The 20,394-nt window shown below is 42.9% G+C and overlaps 1 protein-coding gene across 4 annotated transcripts; it reads left to right on the plus strand.

The window, feature by feature from the left end:
• Positions 1–438: 438 nt before the first annotated feature.
• Positions 439–19,967, plus strand: AKTIP (AKT interacting protein). 4 transcript variants are annotated; one of them, XM_048870614.2, is made up of 10 exons: positions 439–546; positions 3,894–4,009; positions 7,413–7,618; positions 10,397–10,461; positions 10,541–10,641; positions 11,748–11,836; positions 11,914–12,012; positions 12,310–12,417; positions 15,371–15,431; positions 19,038–19,967. In XM_048870614.2, exons 2-10 carry the CDS (start codon positions 3,968–3,970, stop codon positions 19,143–19,145), a joined length of 879 nt encoding a protein of 292 aa, XP_048726571.1. In that variant the 5' UTR covers positions 439–546; positions 3,894–3,967; the 3' UTR covers positions 19,146–19,967. The 4 variants fall into 4 exon arrangements, with proteins under 4 accessions (XP_048726571.1, XP_048726567.1, XP_048726569.1 ...); XM_048870610.2 differs by having other exon boundaries at positions 440–546; positions 19,035–19,967; XM_048870612.2 differs by lacking the exon at positions 439–546 and adding an exon at positions 597–744 and having other exon boundaries at positions 19,035–19,967.
• Positions 19,968–20,394: the final 427 nt, after the last annotated feature.

Consider the following 20,394-nt stretch of genomic DNA (forward strand, 5'->3'; position numbering starts at 1 on the left):
ATCACAGGCACGTCTGACCCCACTAGTCCTGCCCCTCAGCAAGCGACGGTTCTGCCAGCCAATCGCTAGCATAGCAGAGAGCGGGACTATCAGCCAATCGAAATAAGTCATCTATCCGTTTACCCCGCCCCCAAGGAGTGACACCTGTATCAGCCAATCGTTGTCACTCACTATCGCAGCAATGCCCATTCCTAGTCATCCATGGCCCCACTAAAACCTCCCTCAAGTTCTCTCGCCAATCGTCGTCGTCCTCATTGGCGACGGGCAGCGTACCTTGGTAACCGGGTGCGGCCGCGTTTGGAGCGTCACAGGAGGGGCGGAGGTTTTGATTGGCCAGTGTGGTAGTCATCGAACCGCAGTCACAACACTTGTCCGGAAAGGTCGGCCTGTGATTGGCTGGCTCTGCGGCCAATGCGTGTCAGAGGCCGGCCGGATATTGCTGTTGGGGGCGGGGGTTAAACAGAGCTGTGGACTGGGGGAAGAGGACGGAGGCGCTGGCGGGGACTCGGCCGCGCTTGCAGTGAAGTGTCTGGGGAAGTCGTGAGGGTGAGTGAGGCTCTGGAGCCCGCCTGTGCTACGGCCCCGCCCGGTTCCCCTGGGTAGCGGGAAAGACGAAAACGCAGGGTCCCCTCCTTACAGTTAGCACAACAACGGCGGCCGGGTGGAGACAGTCTCCGCCGGAAGGCGAACGCGCTGAGGGCTGAGAGACCCGGTCGCTGCGGCGGTGGGAGGGGCTGCTGCGGGGTAGGTGACGGGGCTGCTCTGGCGGCACGGGGTGGGGTGGGACGGGAGCCAGGGGCAGGCGGCGGTGGCGGCCCTACCGGCTCTGCTCGCCTCGCGGCGGTGGGGCGGGCCCGCTCCCCTCACAGGTGCGGGGCGGTATCATGAGGCGGCGGGGGTGGTCCGGCCGGGGGCGTGCGGCGGGGCAGGGGGCTGGGGAGGCAGAGCCGGCCGTTGTCGCTGCCGAGGGGGAGCGGGCGGCGGGGCGCCGGCTTGGGTGGGCGAGGACAAGCCCTCGGCGTTATTTCCCCCTCGACTTGCACGCGCTCGTTTTCCAAGCTATAAACGCGGTGTCTCCGGCCGTCCCCGGCGCGCCCCGGCGGCTCGCCGCGTCTGCCTGCTCTCCTGTGACCTCCGTGTCCTCCTTCTCCTCCTCCCTGCGCTCTGAGCTCGAGCATCCCCAGCCCCGGCTTCTGTAACCTGCCCATTGAGCACAGGGGGCTGTGGGCTGCCCGCTTGTGCCTGTGAACCGGAAGCTTTGCAGGGCAGAAACGCATCAGCCTGGTGCAGCTTAACTAGTGGATTAGTGCGGTGTGCAATGACGGAGAAATAAAGGTAAAGCGTGAGAAGGGAATGGGGAAGGGACTGTCCCATGAGAACTGTGACTGAGACGCTGGGAGACCTTTGTATAAAGGTGTGGTCATGATACTGCCTTGAGGAAGCAGCGTTTGCAGACCAGTTTGACTGGTCAGAGATGTCTCAATAGTCCTGTTCATTCAGCATTTCTTATGATCTGATCCCAACAAATACCTGGTTTCAGAGGAACAGCCGTGTTAGTCTGTATTCGCAAAAAGAAAAGGAGTACTTGTGGCACCTTAGAGACTAACCAATTTATTTGCGCATAAGCTTTCGTGAGCTACAGCTCACTTCATCGGATGCATACTGTGGAAAGTGTAGAAGATCTTTTTATATACACACAAAGCATGAAAAAATACCTCCCCCCACACCCCACTCTCCTGCTGGTAATAGCTTATCTAAAGTGATCACTCTCCTTACAATGTGTATGATAATCAACAAATACCTGGGGGCTGTAATCCGAAGTGTGTGCTTGAGGGGGCAGGAGGGAGAAAACAGGGATGGGGCTTATTCCCTGTATCTTGAGTCCTGAATGTATCTTGTAAATTTGTTGGCTGGAGGGGTCGTGCTGGAGAACCTATTCATAAGGATGTGATTTTGAAGCCATAATCTGAGTGGGTGGATGGCTTGAAAATGAGTGGATGAAGTTTGAGAAGACTCAAAATCTGAGGGCTTGTCTGAGCTCTGTTAATATACCAATTTTAACTACTGAATGTAACTACATAGTTAAATCAGTGAAACACTTAGTGTGGCTGAAGTTTTATTGATATAAAATGCTTTATTTGTATCTAGTTGAATTGATTTTTTTCTTTAAAAAGCAGGCCGATATGGCTTTGTAGAAATTTTGTTGAAATTTCACGTTTTTACAAGTGCTGCTTTAAGTTTAAAGGAGCATTATTTCCTAACTTACCTGGCTGAATGTAATCAAATTGTGTAATGAAAAACAGGACCATTAGTCTTGACTGAGGCTAGCCACTGGTGATTATTTGATCTGGGAAAAAAGCTATTATAGCAGCCATAAAAGAAATGGACAGGCATTAATGGTGAATTGACTCATGAATCATTATCCTACAGAATCATATAGAAGTTATATAAAACTGTTACAAAATGCTTTAGAGAGACAAGGTAGGGGAGGTAATATCTTTTATTGGACCAGTTTCTGTTGGTGAGAGAGACCAGCTTTTGAGCCACACACAGAAGTTGTTCCAATAAAAGATATTACTTCACCCACCTTGTGTCCCTAATATCCTGGGGTCAACACAGCTACATCTACACTGCATACCAAAATACTTTAGTTACTATAACTAGAGATTGGGGGTGGGGGGAAAAACAGAAGAAATTGGGGAGAGAAATTCAGAGTTGGAAAGAGGTGGAGAAATGGGCTGTACTAGAGAGGAACTGCTTCACGCACAGAGGAGCTGAAATCTCTTTAAAGTAGATAAACTGATGTTAAATGGAAGGGGAGTAGTAGAGGCAGGGATCCAAATGGTAAGTGCCTCAATGAAATTCCCACTTCTACTGGAGTATTTTCTGTTGGGACCACTGATCATACTAAATACATAGTGTGCTTTTTGTAATGGAACACAATTTAAAAAAAAGGCTACAGAGAAACTTCTGCATTTTGTGACTTTATCTATTCCTGGCTGCATTTCTATGCAAATAAAAACACAATGACACACATGATGAAAGCTCAACAAGCTTAATTCCTTCATTGGGAATGGCAGAGACTTTCAAACTAATACTCTTAAAAGGCATATAGTCTTGCAGAGTCAGCTGATCCAAACCAGGGATGAAAAAACTTGCCCAAGCTACAGAATAGACTATTAGAGTGCCGTCCGCAATTGGACTTAGCTGTTTGTTGGGTAGCTTAGTTTTCTTGAATTCCCCATTGGGCGGTTGCAGGCCTGTCCAATGGCATCTTTGCAAAGAGGAGAGTACAGATAGAAATTCAAAGAGAATGGCTGAAAGGTGTTTATGTTCAAATATGATTTCTGTTGATTTTTATGAATGTTTAGAAATATCTTGGAGCGCTTTTGAACTAGTTGAGGTTGATTACTGTTTCAGAAACTTATGCAAAAAGAAAAGGAGTACTTGTGGCACCTTAGAGACTAACCAATTTATTTGAGCATAAGCTTTCGTGAGCTACAGCTCACTTCATCAGATGCATACCGTGGAAACTGCAGCAGACTTTATATACACACAGGGAGGAGGCATTGTTTCATATTCTCTGTGTGTATATAAAGTCTGCTGCAGTTTCCACGGTATGCATCTGATGAAGTGAGCTGTAGCTCACGAAAGCTTATGCTCAAATAAATTGGTTAGTCTCTAAGGTGCCACAAGTACTCCTTTTCTTTTTGCGAATACAGACTAACACGGCTGTTACTCTGAAATCAGAAACTTATGTTTCTGAAGTTCAAAATGAATGTTGTCATGTCCTATTAATAGGCTAATTAGATTTGACCCCAAATGTGTTGAAATCCTTGTTTGTTTTTTCCTTTATGACACACTTTTTAACTTCTAATTCTGTATGTTTTTAGGCTAGAAAGTGACATCAAAGTGCTGGAGAGGGTCTGGAGACAACATTTGCAGCCCTTTACTTGGGATACACGTTATGAACCCTTTCTGGAGCATGTCTACAAGTTCCTCACGCAAGGTGGATATTTTAATAAATAATATATGCATTGTTAATCACCTCATCGAGCTGTACTGCATAATATTACAATACAGATTTACATTTATCAAAATATAAAGCCTGTAACTATCTAAGTGACTTAAAATGAAGCCTCAGAATCCATCTTGAGAAAGAAATCTTGACAAGATAGCGTTATCAGAATGCTGTGGGTTTCTTGACTGTCACCTAGACAGCCATGAGGTAAACAGAAGGTAGCTCTGGTTAGCAGAGTCTAAAACTGAATCCTCTAACTTGCAGTATTATACTGCAATGTTTGCCTAAGTATAAGTCAGTCTCTTCATGGGAAACTGAAATCCATGACTACCTCATCAAGAGGTGGATATTAGTAACTTGAACCATGTTGAGTCTATCCAGGTTCTTGCAGCTGTGTTACTCTGGGCCAAGCTTTAACCTTTGTTGGACTTAAGGTGCGTACCTGGGACTTCTGTGTCTATTTGACATAAAAGATGAGCACAAATAGCAGGCTTCTGAAAGGTCAGATTTTTAAAACCTGTCTTCCATCCACAACTCTTTGTGGGAAGAGAGCAGGGAGTGCTCTTCAACATGGTTCTCACTCTCATTCTCTGGTCCTTCACCTCCCCAACCCCAGACTAGTGCTGGAAAATAGCAAAACTATGGATTGCCTTCTAGGTTTGGCAAGTCATGATTGTCATTGTTGTGAATCCAAAAGCTAACCTTGAATGCCTCTCTAGCATTCAATTAGGGCCATGTCAATTATATATTTTAAAGTTGGGCACTTGGGTGGGCCTATTTTGAGTGTAGATCTGAGGGCTCTTCCTCTATGCTATGTTTTTTAAAGAACTATCAGAGCTGCAAATAAAATAGATCTATTACAGATGAATGTGAAAAGCCATGAATAAAAATACTGGAAAAGGTTGCTGTTGGTTTGAATACTTATGATTCTGTATGTATCTTGAAAATTTGAATAATCCTACAGTGAATGTACCCTCTTAAAAAAATTAGTGAAGCAGCTCAGATTTACATAACATCTTGTTAGAAGTGGTTTGCCAAGGCTTTCCCCACTCTCTTCGTTGTGAGGACATTTCTGTATTGAGTTCTAGTACTGAGCAAGGTAGACGGAATATCCATATATTATTTAAATGGATAGTAAACTAAAGAGATGTTGAATACAGGCAGTCCTCAGACTTGCAACATAATTGGTTCCTGCAAATTGCATCGTAAGTCGAAACGTCATAATTCAGGATTGCAATTCACTCCATTGTGGGACCGAGTGTCATAAAGTCTAAATCAATTATAAGTGCCGTCCGTTGAATGTTGTAAAGTCAAGGACCGCCTGTACTAGTCTGAAGCAATCCTTTGTCAAAAATTTTAAGTCTGCATAGTTTATTTGTCAATAAATAAATGTGAAGGTTTCAGCATGGCAGTGGGGAGCATAGGGCACTGGCTGCACGGAGGTGGGAGATTACCCTTCAGCCCAGCCTAGCCCCCCAACCACCTTCCTCCTCTTTCACTCTCTTTTCCTCCCATGGACTTGGTGGTGAGGCTGCACCTGACCCGACACAGTGCAAAGGCTGGGCCTGCCTCAGGAATACACTCGGGCCCTGTATCTGCAAGCTAAGCACACAAAGATAGCAAGCGAGAGGGACAGCGTCTAGCGTACATGCCCAGCCTTGGCCCTGATCCAGATGTGGGGCAGGCAGGCTCATCCTGGCAGGATCCAAGTGTGGAGGGGCTTAGTGTGGGAGGGATCCAGGTGTTGGGTAAGAGGGTTCAGTGTGGGATCCAGATGATTGGGGGTGGGGGTTTGGGATGGGAGTGAGACTCTGTAGGGGGGTCCAGGTGAAGAATGTTTGGGACTCAGTGGAGAGGAGTCTGCATGTTGGGGGTGTCAAGGGGGAGTCTGGATGCATGGGGGTTGGGTGGACCAGGGAACAGCTCCATGTACAATGACCCATCTCTTCCTTTTACCCAAGCTGGGGAGTGATGGGGGCAGGAAGTGGGATGCGTGTGCATGGCACTTCCTGCAGCTGGGGGACACTTCTGGTATTGGGTGGGACCTGGCCCTGGCTGCTCCTTGCAGGGGAAGAGAGAGTCCTGTCCTCCCCAGCCCAGCCGGGACTAATAGCTGAGCCCCACACAGGGTAGAAGCCACCTGCCGGGACATCCCCAGCCCCATGGTGATTTACCTCTGCTACCTGTTTCAGGCACCCAAAATGACATGCCTGCAGTACTGGGAAGGGGGGCCTGCCCTCTATTGTGACTTCCCTTTCAGAAGTCAGTTTTCTTCAGGGAAGCAAAGAAATCTGCAGGGGACATGAATTCTGCACATGCTCAGTGGTGCAGAATTTCCCCAGGAGTGTGTGGAACAATCTGTCCCACATGTCGTCATTTATCAGGAGGAAGAACAACTAAAAGTTCAGTCTCAGACCTCTTCGGTCTTTTGCTTCCAAAATTCTCAGCAATGGTGAAAGTTATAGTGGTGGTGATTATGATGTGGATACTAGATCAGTTCTCAGACCTTTTACAGAAGACACCAGTCACATGGTAACTTTCCATCACTAAAACTAGTCTAAATTCTAACCAGTAACCCAGAAGTCTATGTCTTGGCCTACCCACTGAACCATAACTAATTCTCCTGTACTTAGAGTGAACACTTTCTCAGGCCTTCTGACTACTTAAGTGCAGTGGTGATTATTTCCTGGGTAAAATAGAAAGCATGATAGTCTTTCACTATATTAACCAGTTAAATACTTACAACTGACACATGTAAAATCTCTCTCTTCTGTGCAGATGGCTGAAGGACTGTAGGCAGCCCAGGCTATCTAATGCGATGGTTACAAACAATGAGGATAGGCTAGTATAATCTACTCAGTTATGTTGTGCCTGCCTCAGCACAAACATTTCCTACAGAAATGGAAGGCATCATTCCCTTGAACTCATCGCCCCAGAATGTTCCACTCTCTCTCACTTCTTTACTATACTAATCATTCATGTATTTAAATTGCAGAGAGACTTGTTAGTGGAATTGAAGTGGTTCATCTCAATACACTGAGTATTAGAAATGAAGACTGATTTGGAAGTTGATGTTAGATTACCTGTCAGTTTCTAATTTGAGGCTGTGGAGGCGTAATTTGCTTTAATCTACAGCTTTTACCACCTACTAAAAACTAAAGCAGTGTCTGCTCAGATTTCGGCCAGTGCCAGTAATAAAGAAAACCTGTAAGGAAGTGACTTGTGTGGAGTCCATGATTATGTAATAACAAGTAAGGTGAAATCTTTCAAACCTAATTCAACTTTGTTGGTATATAATTGAATAGAAGTTTTAGCTTGCAGCCTAAATTATTCAGTGTTATATAAAATATAAACTTGAAATGCTAATATATATTGTATATGTATTTAACAGAGACCTGAAACAGAAGAAAAGACCCTGACTGGAGAGTTGAGAACCAGTCCTCCACGCACCACTACAAAGAAACAGCTGCCTTCTATTCCAAAAAATGCTCTGCCGATGACCAAGCCTGCTTCTCCTGCCCCTTCATCCCAGTCTACGAATGGAACACATGCCTCCTATGGGCCTTTCTACTTGGAATACTCTCTCCTTGCAGAATTGTATGTTGCTTTAGTTTTAAAATATTTCACCTTTTTATCTCACTGGTCTTGTACTTCAGAAAACTTTAAATATCATTGTAGGGAGTAGCTTTAGAAACAGTTCTTGTATAGAACTTCTAAAACCATACCCAGGATGCTCATTTAAACACTAAACCCTGCAAAATTAATATAATCAGTTATCTTGGAGAGGAGTTGCTTTTTTGAAGTTTGTTTTTGGCTATAGCTTTGGATGGTCCTTTTGTACATAGGTATATTTGGATTTTAAGTTTGGTATCTTGGGCGCTAGGCATCCTCATAAGATGAAAAGTGTACACTAAATTGGTTTTAGGAAGGAAATATACTTTTTTAAAAATAAATAAATAAATGAAAGATAGCATGGCACCTTCCTGCTGGACATTCATTGGCTTTTAGTTAACCTATCTTCCTAATCACCACCGCCTAATATGGCGGGTGTATTGGCGATAGAGTAACCATACATCCTGTTTTGGCCGGGACGGTCCCTTTTTTTTAAGGCCTTTACTGGCTGTCCCTACTTTTTTGGCGAAAGTGGGCTTTTGTCCCATTTGTTCTTGCCCGCTTGATCAGATGGCAAGAGTAGACAGGACAAATGCCCACTTTTGTCAAAGGGTGCGGATGAACATGTGGTGGTGGGGGAGTGGTAATGCTGCCCTGCACAAGGGATAGGCAGGGCTTGGGCAAGCAGCGATGCCGGCTCCAGCCTGGCATGGGGGCCAGCCCTATATGGGGATGGGGGCTCAGGCCTGTGGCTTGGGCCAGCCCCACGTGGGAGGTGGTGGGTTCAGGGTGCTTGGACAAGCTGCAAAGGTGGGGTTTTCAGACTAGCCCCACATGGTATCCTGTTTTCCCTTTGGGAAATATGGTTATCCAAATCAGTGATTCCCAGATTTTCTCATACTGTGGACTGTTCCTCAGTCATGTGTGATCAATGTGCAGCAACTAAAGTGTCTACTTACATGGAAAGTCAATATTAGGAAAGCCATCTTCTAATGAATTTTACCATGAAATTTATAACGAGGTGGGGGGAGCCAATGAAATGTAACTAGTCAGCTTTCCCCGGATCACCAGGAAGTGCTTTGGACCACTGCTCCATGGATCAGTCTGGGATCGTGAGTGTAGGAGGGAGCATAAGATGCACATTTGTATTGCAAATTTTTCTTCTTAGTCATGTAACTTGTCTAGTCACTTCGTCTGGTGCATTCTCAGCTATGAAACGGATTTCTGAATGCAATTCCCTTAAGCCCTGATTCAATACTAACTTTGAAAAACACTTTTTCCATTTAAAAATCTTAATAAACTGAAGATGCGAGCTCTTTAAAAAGCTTTTAGTTCTATTTAGAAAGTTTACATACACTCTTTCATGCTGTGGGGCTCTAGTTAATCTTCTGACAACCTGAGTTTCTAACATCTTCATCAATTTAAGATGCTAGTGTCATGGAGTGCAGCGGAGAATAATGGTTTCCTGTTGCTAAGCAGTTGCTGATGGCATGGAAATCAAAGCCTGAGTGGAAGGCACTGATAACAAAGGTTTTTTTTAAAAAAGGGTACTATAACAAATGATGTTGTCTGACTTTGATGCTGGTACAGTCAGACAGTTCACTAGTTCATTGTTGGCCTTCTGTGTTCAGCTTAAAACAGACTTGTGAGTATGCCAGCTAATCAGGGAAGCCTATTTATAAATTGCTTTAGCTGAATACTGTTAACCATTCGTTTTCAGTGAATGGCTCAGTAAAATTCTATTTGGTGTTGGAAACACTAAATGTTGGAAACATACCAATTTTTTTCCCACTCTTGAACAGCAAAAATGTTGTTGTCTTTTTATCCACTCTCAGCATTGCAATGCTATTTCCATGATGTAATGGTGTCTACTAAAGGGCAAAAGCAATAGAGGAAGGTGAGGGGAGAAATTTAGTTGTAATCCATTGGACATGAACTGCGTAAAATCATCAAGTTAGTAACTCCATGACACAAAGTAGAGGGCTCAGCTCAAACTTGTATGACCAGTCTTAAACGACTGGGGAGTGGGAAGGGAGAAAATAGGGGTCAAAACTCAGGTCATACTTCGCATTGTTTTCTTGCCTTGGATTTAGTGATTCAGCCCTCACCTATTGCTCCTGGTACTCTGAGGCCTTACTTGTCTAAAATGATTTCTTGCACTTGCCTGCCCTCCTTGGTTGGCATCTTCACTTGCCCTATTCTGTTGCCACACCACTTTGCCCTTGACCTACAGTAGTTACCATGATTATGACTGAAAGCATTGTTTAAATTTCAAGTTAAAGCTTTGGTTAATATTAAAAAATAGAACCACAAGCAGTTATCCTTCACCACACCTGCCCCAAATCTGTCAAATTGTCTATAAAATCTCTCTTCCATTGCTGTGTAAGAGCCATACAAATGAGAAACTGACTATAGGAGGGAAAGTTCATTTTTCAGTAATATATTTAACAAGTCAGCACTGGGTCAAGTCATTTTCACTCTCCTCCTAAACATTCATTTCCAGTAACCTTGGAACAAGAGGCATAAGAATTTCCTTTAAATGGGGTGGGGGGAGGGAAAGTGGATTCTTTAGTCCCTTACCCCTCCCCCCGTGAGCACATCCACCCTTGGGATTGGAAGGAAAATATTTCTAAGAGTTCCTTGTTGAGATATTGGCAGCACAGCACTGGGCTGTCTTGTGTACTGAGAAGTCTTCTGCAGAATGCATATGCTAATCCGGTCCTCAGACAGCTCTTTATCCTAAATGACTGATTATTATTACAGCACTTTGGTCGTAAAGCAGAAGCTGCCAGGAGTTTATGTGCAGCCATCTTACAGATCAGCATTAAGTAAGTTCAGGAGTAGTTCTATTATTTTACCATATTTAAGGCATTTTGCACCAACTCATACAACTCTTCTCCCTTACAGTGTGGTTTGGAGTAATATTCATAAGACATGGCCTCTACCAGGATGGTGTGTTCAAATTTACAGTCTACATCCCTGACAATTACCCAGATGGCGACTGCCCAGTAAGTGCTGGAGTGATCTAACAACAATCATGAAACTTAGTTTCCTTTTATGGAGTTGGAGAATGACATTTGTTCAGTTCCTGGGACTGGCTTTGTTCACTGGTTGGTGAAGATTAGGAACACATTGCTGACTGGCTTGTACACGCTACCTACTGTCCGTGGAGGATCATCTTGTTACTCTGTAGCAACTCCACTGTCTGCATTGGGTGTGGGGTTGACTTTCAGGCTCGACCGGTCCTATTAGAGGTTTAGGACTTGCATTGTAGTAACTGTAATTATGACTCCTGGATCATAGTAGCCTTTAGAGGAGTGGTTGACTACTTAAAGTATTTTCTTGACTCTTAAGCTTGGGTCAAGGTGGGAATGGAGCTGTCATCTGCTACTTTGTCTCAGTAACTTCGTTTCCTTTTGATATGTAAAATGAAACACTATTCCTGTGCCTTTGTACAACTGGAATACTTTTGTTCCTTCCTAGGATCAAACTTTTTAGGACTGGCAGCAGAATATTGTTGGTTATGAAACTGGTCTCCTCCTTGGTCAATATGATTGCTTTCAGAGCACAATGAAGATGTGCTTAGCCAGGCTTTCATAATTTTTTTTATGATGGCAGAACATTACAGCCACAAACTCCTGAAGGAAGCAGTTTAATTGACCGCTTTTAAGAAGTAATTTAAATCCCTTTTAAAGGGACAGCATCAGTGGGGAAACTGTTTAAAAAAGAGTTGAAAATGATTAATTCTGCTCCTGTTCCTAGGTCCCTCTGCCAGTTTTGGTGTTTTAAATCATTTTTTCTATTAAAACTAACTGCCCTCTTGCTGTAGGAACTTACACAAACAATAGGAGAACTAACTATAAAGAGGAAACAGTGAACTGGCCAGACACAATACTGTCAGATGTTTAAAAGTAAAAATTTTTTTCCCCTCTTCTCAATTCAAGCAATGCAAGAGGTTGCTTCTAACAAAAGTGGCAGAGGTCCCCTTAAGGATTTGGGCACCCATTAACAGGGTCCTAAAAACACATCTTAGTGAAAGTTTATTATGAATCGGATTAACCATAGGCTTGAGTAATTTCACTAAAGCAATTTTGAACTTTTATCTTTAACACAGCGCTTGGTGTTCGACCTACCAGTCTTCCACCCACTAGTAGATCCCCTCTCAGGTGAATTAGATGTGAAAAGAGCATTTGCAAAATGGAGGTGAGTACTAATGTACTGGTGTCTAATACAGAAATGCTGAACCTCTGTCCCTCACTAACTACCTACTCTCTTCCTAGGCGAAACCATAATCATATATGGCAAGTACTAATGTATGCTCGCAGAGTCTTCTACAAGATTGATACGACAAGTCCTTTGAATCCGGAAGCTGCAGTGCTGTAGGTGTCCTCCTAAACTGTTTTGGCTATGTATTTAGAACTTCATATTCCATTTTCATTAAGCTTTTTGTTTGTTTCTTTACTTACAGACACAATACCTATGCCAGAGTCTAGATTAAACAGCTAAATTTACTGTATCATTTGTTTAGCACCTGTTTATGGTATACAGCATCAGATAGCTGAACAAACTTAAAATACCTCATTCCCCTAGCCTCCCCCATCATCTTGAAAAACCAAGACTACTTTACATCTTGCTAATTTCATATGGTGAAGTTTGAAGAAATGTCTCTCTTATAGATATGAAAAAGATATTCAGCTCTTCAAAAGTAAGGTGGTAGACAGTATCAAACTATGCAGCAGTCACTTATTTGATCAGCCTAAAATAGAAGATCCCTATGCAATTAGGTAAGTAGCCTATGCATTATACTTAATTCCATATGTTCTGCTGTTTGAATTCAAGCACAGTATAGCTTTTGATGCCAAGTCGTAGTATGCCATCACTTCTTGTCTAATAACCCTGACGGTTCCTTTTCCTCCTTTACAAAAATCCCTTTATACACACATCTGAATCAGGGTAGTTGACAGTTAATACTGAGAAAAAGCTTAATGCAGACTCGCGTAACACTGCTAGAGAGACAGGGTAGGTGAAGTAATTTTTTTTATTGGACCAATTTCTGTTGGTGAGAGAGAGAAGCTTTTGAACTTGCACAGTTCTAAAGGTCTGAGAAAGGTATTCAGCATGTCACAGCTAAATACAAGATGGAATGGATTGTTTAGAATAAGTAGTTAAAGCATTTCAAGGGACCATTCAAGGTGAAGTGGCTTGTTAACACCTCTCCAGTCATAAGGGATAAAAGGAGGAAAAAAGGTTTTGTGGGGGCCAGTTTCCTCCAGGACACAACTGACTTCCTCTACAAACTCCAGGTTTCAGAGGAACAGCCGTGTTAGTCTGTATTCGCAAAAAGAAAAGGAGTACTTGTGGCACCTTAGAGACTAACCAATTTATTTGAGCATGATGAAGTGAGCTGTGGCTCACGAAAGCTCATGCTCAAATAAATTGGTTAGTCTCTAAGGTGCCACAAGTACTCCTTTTCTTTCTACAAACTCCAACATTAACAACCTCCCTCAGAACACCATCCTTGCTGCTTGGATATCACCTCCCTGTACACCAACATCCCTCACAATGATTTCATTGCTGCGTACCTCAAGTATTTACTAGACTGGATAACCCTCAGATATCCATCCCAAACACACTGTCCAACTAATCCATTTCATCCTGATCAATTTTGCATTCACTAACAAACACTTGTTCCAAACCATGGGAACAGCCACGGGTATTAGAATGGCTACCCAGTGGGCCACCTGGAAGAAGAATTTCTGGACAAATGCACCACAAAACCAATGTATCTCAGATATATCATTGATATTTTCATCCTGTGGACAGACTGACTCATCTCATTGATGATTTCCACCACATCTCTTTAAACTCTCTCTAGAGTACTCCCACGCTAGCATCAATTTCCTGGACATCATGATCAGCTTCAGCAATGGAACCCTAAAGGCAACGATGTACAAGAAACCCCTGATCACCACACCTGTCTTCACAGATGTAGTAACCACCTCAGACACACCAAGAATTCTGTTACCTACAACCAGGCACTTGGATACCACAGAATAAGCTCTGAGGAAAAAGTCTGGGATATACACCTTAACACAATCACGGAATGTGCCACCCAGATATCCCAAGAGATGCTGTTTTGATACAGTAATAAACCCCCCTCTGACTGCACCTCTGGTTGTCACCCGCTGTGGGTTCCTGCCTATTGTAGTGAGTATCTTCAAACAATTACAACCCACAGTTGATGGGAACCACATCCTGAAAAATCTTTCCTGCACTCCTTCTCTGGCTGTCAAATTCCAGCCTCTCCAAGCTTATCAGAAGTAAGTTCCCCACAGACCAGGACATACCAATTCAGTGATACCATACCCTGGCAGAACAAGTGATGCAAAACTTGTAGACACATTTCCACTGCTGTGATCAATGCCCCCTTCCTCTACAACACACCTGTCAAAATCCATGCATCCTACACACGCCTATCACATGTGATGTACCTCATCCACTGTGCTAAATGCTCCAGTAACCACTATGTGGGTGAAACTAGTCAATCGCTACGCTCTTGAATGAACTCTCAGAAAAATAAGACACACACCATATCGCCTAATGGGTTAACACTTTTTTACAAAGCAGTGAGACTCAATCTGACCTCACTCCTCATTCTCTAAGGAAATCTGCCCAACATCTGCAAAAGACAAGCCTAAGACATTAAATTCATAACATTGCTAGATACTAAACATCATGGACTGAATAGATAAACTGGATTTATAGCTTACTACAATCTAGAACTCACTTAAACTCCCCAGCTTTTTTCCTCCTTTACCCCTGTGTCTGGAGAGCTGTTAACAGGCCACTTCATCTTGAATGGTCCTTTGAAATGTGTTAACTACTTACGCTTAAACCATCTGTTCCACCTTTTTATTTAGCTGTGACACTGTTTCCCAGACCTGAAGAAAAGCACTATGCAAGCTTGGAAGTCCCTCTACCTCTCCCTCCCTCCCCCAACAGACATTGGACCAATACAAGATATTACCTCATCCACCTTGGTAACCCTAGTCCCAGGATATTGGAGACACAGATAGCAAATGTGAAAAATTGGGACGGGGTGGGTGGTGGGTAATAGGTGCCTATATAAGACACAGCCCCAAATATAAGGACTGTTCCTATAAAATCAGGAAATCTGGTCACCCTATATGGGACCAACATGACTGCAACAACACTGCTAAATTAATATGTAAATTTCCTTACTGGTTATCCATTAAACCCTTGGCTTGCTTAATGAATAACTGATAAAATAAGCTGGTCACATTAAGGAACAGATCTGGTGTTCAGATAGTTACAAGTTGAACTTGCATGCTCATAGTTTGAACTGTTGCAGTGGCAATATAGCTCTGTGAAACTTAATTTTGATGGACCTGTCAGCTAATCACTATTAGTGTATTTAGCGTTGGTGGTGAATTCCTAATTCTTGGTGTTGGTATCAGCTGAAATGAGTATTTGGGTGCTTGACACTGAGCAGATATGTTGGATGAAATCTGTGATGAGCCACTTTGTGGATTAGGTATTTTTTCTCTTGATGCCGTTGGTGGGGGAAACAAAAGGTTTTGCAGCTCACTGAAAGCTCAGAGTAACATTAGAAATCTCCCCCCACTCATTGCTGGTTTTTTTCCTCTGAAGTGGGTAGCTGGGTGAGGGAACATTAAAGCAAAATGAAGTTTGTAACACTTCTGCTTTCTTCTATAGCTTTTCTCCATGGAATCCAGCTATACATGATGAAGCTAGAGAGAAGATGTTGACTCAGAAAGTATGTAGACAAAGTCCAACTTATTTATACTACAGTAACACTCAATGTATTGGGCACTATAGAGCAGGGATGGTCTTCATTTATTTTTGTAAAGAGCTTGTATTCTATATAAAATCCTACATGTACCTATAAGACTTTTATAAGTGGGTGTCAAAAGTTGGGCAGTTAAGTAAATGTCTTGAGTCTCAAAAGCACAGAGCACGCAGCAGCTCACTTACAAAATAATCTTGGCTACACAGCTCTTTGCTGCCTGGGAACTGTTAAAGATTCATGTGCTTTATTTCTCAGATGTGTCAAGTGATGGAAGTGATGGTTAATGACTAACACTAGTTACTGTCTGGTAGCCTGTCTGAGGTTGGATATGTTCAGTGTTGTGCTCCTGTTGCCTGAACAGGTGACTACTTAGCATCAACACAGTCACTTTCTTCATTTGAGGAGACTTGTTACCTAATGACAAATGAGTCAAAACTCCAGAACTTTCTAATTGCATTACATGTAGGAACTCTGGGAGGAGGGAAATGATTTACTAAAACTACTTGGATGCTGCTGCTATTCCCCTCAGGAAATGTCAGTTCTAGAACACTAGAAATAACTTCCCTAAACAATTTGGTCAATGTCATAGTTGCTTCATGATATACAAAATAAGAAGCACAAGCCATGGTATTTCCTGGTCACTAGGGATGCTGCTGTCACTCCCTATACAATGTACTAACGAAGGTATGTTACTGTTGTGATATCGATGGATTCTGGGAGTTTTGGACTCATACCCTAATGTAGTCTAATTACACCCATCTAGCTGGACTACTGGGTAAAGTCTCTAGACTTTGGAGATCAGGGGTAGCTAAGCTGATAGCTTTTGGGCAGGAGCACACCTTGCTGTGAAAGGCAGGAAATGGAGGAAGCTTTCTCTCATTTTTTGGGTTTTATTTACTATGAGGACAAGTCCCTGTTCCAAGGTGGGGATCTCCAATGGGTCTCTTCCACCCCTCCCCACCCCCAAAAAACACACACCGCTGCCCCCACTCAATCAGAAGTGTCTGCTGAACCACATCCGTGCATGGGAACCAACTGTGAAAAACTGACAGCACTCTGAAGTGCAGCATTGCAGAGCTTTATCTACTTGCAGAGAATGGAATTCCTATGTTGGTGGTATCCTTGCTGGACTGAGGCATTGCAGATTTGCAGGATGACTGACTTGGGGAAAACCCTCCACCAGCCACTGACTGCTGATCTTCTGAGATGCCTCTGATGGCAGGCCCTGCTGCTTTCTCAGCAGGCTCAGATTTGCATCTCCATGCATAAAGTCTCAGCTGTTGTGCTAGTCTTCTCTGGCCTAAACATAGGTTCTCTGTTAGGTCTCAATTATGTGCTGGCTCTACATGCTCCTTGGCAGTGTTCTCGGCAACATATACCAGATACTTTAGTCAGATTGCTCTTCTGTGGGTTCTGAGGCTGCAGGAGGATAACTTGAGAAATGCATTGTAGTTCTCTGGTTTGACGAACTCCCTCCTCCCCCCCCCCCCCCCCCCCCCCCCCGCTCACCTACTCTGAGGGTCCTGGTAAAGAGATTAGGAAGTCTTCCTCTATGGAACAACTGAGATTTGCAGGAGAGAAGTCTGCCTTGGTAGGCTTGGGGTTGTGCTGGTGGTAGAGGTGGGACTTACCACCACCACTGAGGTACATCAGGGCAACATCTGAACTTCACAACAAGCCTCAAAGAGTGAGAGGCTTCATTCTTTTTAAACGGAAGCCTAGGTCTCCAGCAGTCATTTGCTGCTTACTACTCTTGTCAGAGTAGGCTTTCTATAGAAACCTTGATAACAGCATTTAGTTGATTAAATGCCAATAACAAAAAAGAGCTCTGAGATCTCAATCTTTAGTGTCATTCTGCTACCTCTTGGCCAATTAACTTCAAATATTGTACATAAATTTTACTTAACTCCGACTACTGATTGTTACGGTTGAGACTTCGTGGATTTTAGTGGTGAGCCAAAATAGCTTATTTCAAAACAGGAGGCATCTGTCTGTGCCCAAAAAACTTGGGGAAACCGGGTCAGGCCTGTTGAGTTTTAAAGCACGTAGGAGGGAGGACTTCATCCAGGATCTCTTGCCCTCAAACTGAAATCTACATTGCAGCCAGCAACCCAGCAGCTGATTTCGTGTGTGTATGTATATACATAAAAAAAAAAATTTAGTTGATTTTTGGTGGATTCCTGGCACCTTCCCCACTTTTTTTTTTTTTGCATTTTGAACTAGCAGCTACTATTACCAGAGACTCTTGTCACTGTCTCTCTCAGACTTTCCAGGGCTGCCTTCCTCCTGGAGACTCTCTGGGCTTCTGCCAGCATGCTGACACTTCAAGATTAAATTTGTGGTGAATTAAGAAACCACTGGCTTACCGCCAAGGATGTGCTTCACTATTGGGGCACTTCTCATACCCACGTGGATCAGTTAAACTTTCTGCCTGGCAATGCTATCAGCATGTGAAACTTCCACTGCTCTCCCATCCAGTGGGGTATGTCATCTTGCAGAACTGGTGCATTGTCTAAACATAACATAATGGGCGTACACGTAGGTCTCTCGATACTAAAAGCCTAAGTGGAGTCTACCACACAATCCACAGCAACATGCTGGATAGACACATTCTTTCAATACAGAAATCTGCAACCTGATCCCCCTTTTTTCCTTTGCTAGATGCTAAAGTGAATATGTAATCTTCAGAAGATGCCTTACCCCCTTGCCTGTTGCCAGCTCCATTTACTAATCTACCCTCTCCCTCAATTCCAATCCTTTCTTTTGCTTGCTCATTCTCACTTCTACATCTAGCTTAGTAGTTGGGTAAGGTTTTTGGAGTGGTGCACCTTGTTCTCTACTGTTAAATGGTTTTCTAACTCTCATTCATCAGTTTTGAGGATCTCTTCCTACAATATTGGCATTCTTTATCACTGTTAAGGTTATTTATTTAGGACTCTTGAATCCTCTCTGGGTTTGGGAGGGTGCCCTCAGCCTCTTGCACACTAGGATGCTGTGGTGTCCAGAAACCTTCAGCAAAGCTGCTTCCATCTTCAAACCATGGATCCTATACACTAGTGCCACTATACTAGTGGATGAGTATACTGTAGTAGGACCAACTTGAAGTAAAGCACAGAACAAACCACCTTCCTGTTAGTGTATTTGTTTAGCTGTAAATGGGATTGACTCTACTTTTGACTACAATAACTTTGGTAGAAAAAATGGCAAATGCTTGTTATAAGGTGTTGGGAATGGGCCTCAATTTTTGTTCTGTTCTGTTTAAAAAAAAAAACAACCCAGCTTCTAGCTTTAGGTGTAGAGTAGCAAAAATGTACTGCAGCATTGAGATTCCTAATGTCATACTTTGCATGTCTATGGCATTAGCAATGTGTAGTGGCTTTCAGATTGCCAGGCTATCAACATATATTAAAATAGTAGCTAGGTTCCAGAGCATGCACTTATAATGTCCCTGTCTGAAAAGCAGGGATGGGTATAAAGATCTGCTAAGTGTAAAAATACCCAACCAAAAAAACTATATACTTTTTTTAAACACCGTTTAGTGGGTTCTGACTCTAACTTTGTTCTGCCTAGAAGAAGCCAGAAGATCAGCACTGCAAAAGCATGCAGGTGTCTGGGCTGTCATGGGTAAAGCCTGGATCAGTGCAGCCTTTCAGTAAAGAAGAGAAGACCATGCCTACCTAATTCTTCTGGACCATGATGCACAAAACACTTTCTATAGGTGGAGGGAATGTAATAGAGAGAGAGACGGCGAACTGGCAGTTTCCTTCTTGACAATGGATTAGTAAAAACTGAACGATAGCAGTGACTCAAGTAAACCTGCTCAATGGATTTTTGTGGACTCTTCTCAGTGTTTTACATATGCATTAAGTTTTAACAGCAGCCGAGAGGATGGAAGTATCTCTAAATATTGCAGTAATTCTGTTAAGGAAGACCACCTAGGATGGTAACTCCCAGGGCTCTAAAATGCCTGGAGGGTTTGTCTAAGCTTTTATTTTCCTTTCAGGAATAGCTATTTCAAATCTTAAGGAACTGGCAGAAGTATTAGCAGGAGAAACTGATGCCAGAGGTAAGCTGTGTTCCTATAAACTAATATAGCAGAGTTAAACACTATATTTAATGATTTTTAAATACATTGGTTTCTATTGTAAATACACTAGGATTTTAAATTGTAAATAGCGGGTTCAGTGACTCACTCCAACTAGCACTTTCAAGAAAGGCTGAGCTGAGATTGGCACTCAGCTTATGATATAGTACTGACTTGCAAATGGATGTTGTCACTAAAGCACACATTAGTCTGACAAGGAGAGAGCAGAGGGTTAGGTTTACTAGGCTTTTATTACATAAACACTAAAAATCAAAGCTTTTATTGGTGGTTTTGATCTAATAAAATATTAGAGGATGTTAGACTTCCTATGTGTTAAACCTTCAGGGATTACTAGGCTAGTTTGACTAATGTGTGTTAATAGTGACATCTTAAAAAATAAAAAAAAAAAATCATGTTAACCTTGCTGCATTGTTCCTTTAACTACACAGTAGTCTTGAAACAAATATCAGAGTAGCTGGTATGAAGACATCAGATTGTATGTTATAGATACTCTCTTTATACATAAATTAGTCTTACCTATGTGCTTTGTCCAGGGTACTAAAAGGAATCCTTAGTCTTGTGTGCACACAAGTTTTGAAATGGGAGATTTTTTTTTACTTTTGACACTAGTCCTTTAATGTTGGACAGTCTGAGGTCTGTTTTCTGTTTAACCTTTCTCATACACTGACATACCTGCTTCAGTTCCAGTTTCCAAACTCCACAGCCAGTACTCCTGCCTTGCTTCTCATGCTCACATTTTTTTAAAGAGAATCTACCCTTCTTAATTTCTCATAGTAGTAATGGTTTAATACAAAGCATGTTATCAGGCTACAACAAGTAGTGGCT

The sequence above is a fragment of the Caretta caretta genome, chromosome 12, assembly GCF_965140235.1.
Source record: "Caretta caretta isolate rCarCar2 chromosome 12, rCarCar1.hap1, whole genome shotgun sequence".
NCBI lineage: Eukaryota > Metazoa > Chordata > Testudines > Cheloniidae > Caretta > Caretta caretta.

Coding starts and splice junctions, on each gene's coding strand:
- AKTIP (XM_048870610.2), top strand. CDS start 3,968: ATGAACCCTTTCTGGAGCATGTCTACAAGTTCCTCACGCAAG. Junction 7,619..10,396: donor TACTCTCTCCTTGCAGAATT/GTATGTTGCTTT, acceptor TTATTATTACAG/CACTTTGGTCGTAAAGCAGA. Junction 11,837..11,913: donor AGAGCATTTGCAAAATGGAG/GTGAGTACTAAT, acceptor CTCTCTTCCTAG/GCGAAACCATAATCATATAT.